General features: G+C 50.1%; 1 protein-coding gene across 1 annotated transcript in view; it reads left to right on the forward strand.

The window, feature by feature from the left end:
- Positions 1-703, forward strand: part of LOC109389286 (tumor necrosis factor receptor superfamily member 10A-like) — a 24,345-nt gene extending 23,642 nt beyond the window's left edge. The window contains 1 exon segment of the mRNA XM_019654669.1: positions 113-703. Within this exon segment, the coding sequence (XP_019510214.1) occupies positions 113-450 (338 nt within the window). The 3' untranslated portion in view covers positions 451-703.
- The last annotated feature ends 6,238 nt before the right edge of the window (positions 704-6,941 follow it).

Raw genomic sequence — 6,941 nt, forward strand, 5'->3', positions numbered from 1 at the left:
GGGGGCCTCCTGGTGCCCAGGCCCCCGGGGAAGGTGGGAACAGTGCCAGCGGATGCTACTTGTGCCTTCCAGGACCGTCAACAGTCTCTTTCCTGTTTTTATTTTTTTTCAGCCACCAATAGGATCTATTATGAATTCGGACATAAGGTTCCAGAAAGTCACTGGAAGATGCTGATGAGATTTGTCGGACTTGAGGACAATGACATTGAGATTTGCGAACACGAGGATCCCGGCAATTTGATGGAACAGCATCATAAGATGCTGCTGAGGTGGAGAAACAAGCTCGGAAGGGAAGCGTCTGTGTTTACACTCGTGGCTGCCCTCCAGCAAACGGAGCTATATGTGTATTTGCAGAATATTGTAAACAAATTGGTTGCTGATAATATCTTCGGTAGACATGCCGAGAAACCAACTAGAGTAAACTCTTCGTTGGCTCGGGATTATGACTAAGCGGTGTCGTGGATGGGTTGGGGTGAGCTTGATTTGCATAATCCCATGTGGGACGTCCTGACTTTCACGTGGGGTTATGATTCTGTGTAAAGCTTCCAATGGGGAGGTCAGTTGCGCGTATAAGCGAGAGTGCTCCTCTGCCAGGCCAGTGCGCGTGGCAGAGATGGGCCGATGCTAAGTGATTCCAGGGCCCGTGAGCTTATCTTGTCGGGCCTCGCTCAGTGTGCTGGGTGGGCTCACGTTCCTCAGAGCCCCTTCCTGGTGCTGAGCCCAGGGGAGTTGGTGGCTGTGGGGAGCTGGCTGGGATCAGTCAGGGACAGGGACACTGAGGCTGTAAGCTGGCAAGCTATAGGCCTCCTTGGTAGGGTGAGCAGCTTTACAGCAGCCTAAAAGTTACAGGCCAGAGCTGCAGGAAGGGTTAAGCCTGACAGCTGGCAAGCTGACAGGCTGTCAGGCCCGGGGGGAGCAGCGTGGGAAGGTTGCTGGATAGATCTCATCTCCACTGTGCCCCTAAGAAAGAACAGCCAACGTCACAGACAACCTTAAAAGTTACAGAGTGGAAGGCCATCCTGTTAACAGTTCGTACATGTTATACTTTGTTTTATCTCACTTCGGAAAGATTGATTCCAAGGAAATTGTTCCCTGAGAGGAGGGGGCTACTCCCTCAAGGTCCCAAACCCCCTACCTTAGGAAAGTTACTTTTGCTATAAAAGCTGTATACAAATAGTAAACGAGGCCACTCTCTGCCATCAGCATTGGGTGGGCCTCCTGTCCCCAGCTTTCATCTCTAGTCTCTCTTTTGCAGTCTCCCACCCATGCCTCTCAGGTACCCTCTCGGTGGGCTCCTGGCTGACGAGCAGGTAGCACTTGGTTGGTGTGTGGGTCGCATCAGGTGGCTGTCTTTCTGTCCCCACCAACTCCTTCATTTCAGAGTCAGTGCGATGTCCCGTGACATAGAACACGGCGTAGCACTGACTGGGTGCTCCATGAATACGTAGGCGCAATGACAGTCACCCCGCCAGCCATTCTGAGCTGTCACAGACCTAGTTATACCTGTGACCAGGATCAGACCGTCCCTCGGATCTTCTGCCTAAGAGTCAGACTGGACTGAGACTAGACCCCACCTTTCTAAGCCAGGATAGGCCGGGGTGGGCCATGGTGACAGGTATAGAGACGTTTTTAAGTGCCTTAAACTTTTAAAAGTATTGACGTGAAACCTCCTTTTAGTAAAATGCAGTACAGTTTAATAGTACATGCTTTTATAATCTTTTTACTACATTTATTGGGATGACAATGGTTAACTTACAACTTTTGTACCTAATAAAATTTATATTGAAATAGTGTTTTCTCGGGGAGGACAACCACAATGGCGCAGTAGGTAAACGCTGTGTTTACCTTCTCTCACAACCACATCAAGATTGCAACTAATCTACAAAACAACCATTATTGAGAATCGCATAAAATCAAGCTGAGTTGAAGCCTTTCAATGAAGGACGTGCAGAAGAAGCCACCTCCAGACGGATAGGAAGGTCAGAGACTCAGAACAGCTGGTCCCACACCCGCGTGTGACCATTAAAGATCGGGAGGGCTGTTTCGGCTATGGGGGTCCCCTCACCCCTTAAAAGAGTGAAAGATACCAACCCCACCCTGGTCCAAGATTCCAGTGCTGGGGAGAGGAGTCCCCATAATTTCTGTTTGTGAAAACCAGCGGAGATCATTACTGAATGAGACGGTGCAGCTGTACTCACAGGCTCTCCTCTTCAAGGAACCGCACAGGGACTTACCCACCAATGGAATCACTCGCTCTGAGCTCCAGCGCTGGGGCAACAGCTGGAAAGGCAGCAGGGACATACGGTGGGGAACTGGATGTCTGGGTTGGAGAGGCGGCTTTCTCCTGGAGGAGAACATTGTTTCTTTGTTGAGCCCGCCCCTTTTCTCCACGTGTGAGCACAGGTGGCCGCCATATCTGAGTCTCTGCTGTTTGTTTGTCCAGCCCTGGCAGTTTGAGACCTGGCACCCTCCAAGTTTTGGGGACACCCAGGCTGCTTTCAGTGCCTTTTTCGTGAAGACCGCCTGCTTTAGCTCAAGCTGCAGACTTTCCTAGACTCTCAAAAGATTTGCGGAACCCAGACAAGCAGCGTCTGGGCTGAGCGTGTCCTGTGCCTCTGGCTGAGCAGCCCTAAGCTGGTCCTAGCGGCAGCCGGCCCTGCTTCCTGGCTTGGCCTCTCAAGGTGCTTCCAAGCAGAACACAGGTGGCAGCCATCTGCCGATTTCTTTCTGGCTCCCACTATGTGGCCCCAGGTGGGGCATGGGCTGTGGCTGAAGTAGACCTACGGCAGATCTCCTCCAAGGTGGTCCTGGGCTGGCGACCCCAGTGGCCAGCTTCAAAATGAGTTGGCGCATCACCCAGCTGCCTCCCAGTACGACACACTCAAGGGTCGGATTGGGCAGACACCAGAGTCCTGCTGAGGCAGAGCCTGCTCTGTAGGGTCAGCCCCACCAAAACAACTGACTAACAACTGTAGTCAGGGCCAGTCCTCACAACCAGTGAGCCCAAGGGTCAGTCCCTCCCAATTGATGTGCAATTAGCAACCAAGGCTCCAGTCAAGAGGAGGGCACACATGACCCACACAAGGGATGCACCTGGAGCACGTGGGTCAGGTGACCAGAAAGACTGCCACTGTGCCCCACAGCACACCTACTACATAAGACCACTCTACTAAGACTGGAAGATAGCAGCCCTACGTAATACACAGAAACAAATGCAGGGCAGCAACCAAAATGGAGAGACCAAGAAACATGTCCCCAATAAAAGAACTGAACAAAGTTCCAGAAAAAGAACTAAGTGAAACGGAGTTAAGCAATCTATCAGACACAGAGTTCCAAACACTGGTTATATGAATGCTCAATGATCTCAGAGAGAACGTCAACAGAGAGAAAGGAAACAAAAATGGAGATGGAAACCATGAAAAAGAACCAGTCAAAACTAAAGGATACAATAACGGAAATGAAGCATATATTACAGGGAATCAACAGTAGATTAGATGGAGCAGAGAATCCAACCAGTGATGTAGAAGATAAGGTAGCAGGAAACACCTTCCATCCCCTACAGCTGAGGATCCTTCAGCTCCACCATCGCCCCCCCCCGCTCCAGTTAGTGACTCTTCTTGTGAGTTCACTCCATGCAATCCCCTATATGCCAGTTGTTGTACCGTACCGCCATTTTAAGGTAACTGTAAAAGTAAAAACAGTTTATTTACAGTACTTTTGTTTGTGTGTTTAGTTTTTTATGCTTTACATTGAATATTTGTGTCAAAGGTGTATAAGACTCACTTTGTAGGACTTACGAAAGAACCCGACTTACATTCTCCTGGAACGGAACTCGTTCGTGAGTCGGGGACTTACTGTAGTGCTTTCTCTAATTCCTGTTCCGTGTAAAACGTCGGGTGTGATGTCCTTGGGAGGTGACAGTGCACAGAGGGAGGCCCGGGCCGGGCCCCAAGGATGTGCTTTGTGGGGACCGGGTGTCTGGAACGGCGAGCAGAGGCTGGAGAAACCTCTTGTCTGGTGTGTGGTAACCACGCCCCCGGGTCTCTGTCCCTGGGAATGACAGCACCGTCCATCCACTGCTCCCTCAGAATGTGAGCCCCACCTGCCCCCTTCTCTCTCCCCGCAAACTCACTAGCCCTCAGAAATATTCACAAATTGGCCACTTGCTTCCACCCAGCGCCAAGCTTCTTCAGTGTCCAATCATCAGTAAAGTAACTGCCACAACCCCTGGTTCTCTCTCAGTCCAGAAACTTGGGTGTCACCGCTGCCTCCCCGCCCCTTATGCCCCCATCCCAGTGTGTGCTGCCTCCTGTCCTCCCGCAGGTCTCCGCTCACGCACTAGCCCAGGCCTCCTTTCCTCTCTGGCCCATGGACATGGCTTCCTGTCAAGTCTTGCTTTCGTCCTGTCTTTCCGGATCCATTCTGCCTCCACCCAGCACTTGGATTTTCTGTATTTTGAAAATGATATGCCAAGATTTTGGGGGATTTTCATGGTTAATGGTCTCTCGGCTTCCTGTCTCTGTGGTTTGGAGTCTGACCTGAATTTGGAGAAATTCTCAGTCATTATTTTCTCCGCTATTTCTCCCGTTCCTGTCTCAGCCTCCAGCCTGAGGAGTCCTGCTTTAAAAGTAACTGAAATAAATGTTCCCACTTAGCAAACTAAGAGACTCCTCAGGACCTGGCTGGGGCTTTTGTAGAATCTGAGGAGACAGGTTAAGTGAGCCACCCACAGTCACACGGCTGGACATGCTGGGGAACCTTCCACCTGTTGGGAGGCAGCTCAGACCCTGTGATTCAGGGGGTGGCCTCCCAGATGGCGAGGGCCTGTCTCCACCCACTGCGCATCTCTGCAGGGAACTCGCTGTCAGCTCTGCTGGACGGCAAGGCCACGCTCACCTTCCTGAAGCGGGCAGAGGATTACACCCTCTCGATGCCCTACGCCCACTGCAAAGGTGAGAGGCCGCGCGTTCCCCACCCCGAGGGCAGAGCCCGGCTGGCTCCCTCAGGGAGGGCGTCTGGGCACTGAGCACCCTGGTCCTTGCTTGTTTGACGATATCTTCTTTCCATCCTTACTCTTCAATGACTTTTCAGCTGGGCGTAGATCCTGGCAGATTGTTATTCTCTCCTCTCTGAAACATTTTATCAGCTTCTGTTGTGGTTGGTATCAATCCCCCCCACACACACACACACCCCACACCCCACCCTTTCTGCCCATTTGTTACATAATCTGCATTTCTCCCTGGCTGCCTGGAGGGTCTTCTCTTGTCCTTGGTGTTCTGCAGTCTCATTTAGTATGTCAGGGTTTGGGTTTCCTTTTTTAATTAAAGGGCTTTATTTTTTAGAGTGGTTTTAAGTTTACAAGAAAACAGGAGAAAGTACACTCCCCATCTGCCTCTCCCCCATCATACAGGATCCAGTTATACACATCTTGCTCTGGTGTGCCACATTTGTTACAATTGATGAATCAATATTGATACATTTTTATTACCTCTAGCCCCCAGTTTTATCAGGGTTCACTCTTCTAGTTTCTGTTCTATGGGTTTGGAAAACTGTATAATGTTTCCACCCTTACAGTGCCACAGAATGCTTTCATTGTCCTAAAAATCTCTGATGGTGAGAGGTGAATAGATTAAACCACTTATTCCTTCCCCCTCTTCCACAACCCCTGACAACAACTGATCGTTTTACTGTCTCCATAGTTTAGTTTCCCAGAATTCCATAGAGTTGGAATCACAGTTCATGGCCCTTCTTTCACTAAGGAATATGCACTTGTTTCATCCAAGCCTTTTTGTGGCTTCAGAGCTCTCGATTTCCTTTTTATTTTTGCAGCTTGAGGGTTTTTGTTTGTTTGAACTTTTTTAATCTGAGGTTTCATGGCTATGCTCAAGTCTGAGCATTTTTTAGCTATTATTTGTAACACAGGCTCACCTCAATTATTTTTTTTCCCTAGAACTCCCATGAGACATAAGGTAAAACACCACATTCTGTGCTCTGCATCTCATAGCTTTTAACTCTTTCTAGATCATTTCTGTGGGTCTACCTTCAACTCCAATTAACCCAATGTTTAACTCACCCACTGAGTTAAATTTTAAAGTTTTGGGTTTTTCTCCCTAAAGCTTCTCCTTGGTTCCATTTGAAAGCTGCCTGTTCTTTTCTGCTTGTACCTTGCTCCCTGATCATGTTTGCAATTCCTTATAAACCTGTAAACATTGTAGACGGGGTTGTTTGATATTTTCTATCTAGTAATTCTCATGTTCTAACTGGTTCGTCCCGTGTCCCCACGGCCCCCAGTAGTGACTTAGGAGATGCTCAATAAGCATTCGTCCAGTGGATGACTTCGTCTTAAGGCCTTGGGATTCTGTTCTGCTGGGGCTTTTCCTGACGTATAGTAGGCTCTCCCTGGGCCACACAGGAACTGGTGATTTGAACCCCAAATTCACCTTTCTCACTCATGGAGGAGTTTTGTGGGATTTTTTGCCACCCGGAGCCCAGGCCAGTGGTCATGGTCCCTTGACTGTCCCCCTGCGATGGATGGGTGGCCTTTCTGCAGCTCTCTCCCCTGTGCTGAGGGCGTAGCCATGTGAGAGTCCCCTGGTCCAGTATGGTGGTTCCAGCAGGTTCAGTACGTACAGGGTGAATGCAGGATTTTTTCTCTTTTCAGAAGAATTAATTTTCTCCTGGCGTCCTCCAGAGGTGCCCCAGTGAGGCCATGGCTGCTCTGAGTAGCATGTGATCAGAGCCTGTGTGGTCACCGCACGGCATCTCAGCTGCTGTGCCTCCTCGTCTCATGTGCCATCGCGGCCATCAGCCTGGCCTCTGGGCCCTTCCTACACACCCTAGCTGGCTGCTCCCTTCTGCTGTGACACCATGGGACCTCCAGACCTGGCATCAGCCATGTCCCAGGGAGCCCCAGGTGCCTCCCAGCAGAAGTGGGAGAGGCT

The sequence above is a fragment of the Hipposideros armiger genome, unplaced genomic scaffold (assembly GCF_001890085.2).
Source record: "Hipposideros armiger isolate ML-2016 unplaced genomic scaffold, ASM189008v1 scaffold_228, whole genome shotgun sequence".
NCBI lineage: Eukaryota > Metazoa > Chordata > Mammalia > Chiroptera > Hipposideridae > Hipposideros > Hipposideros armiger.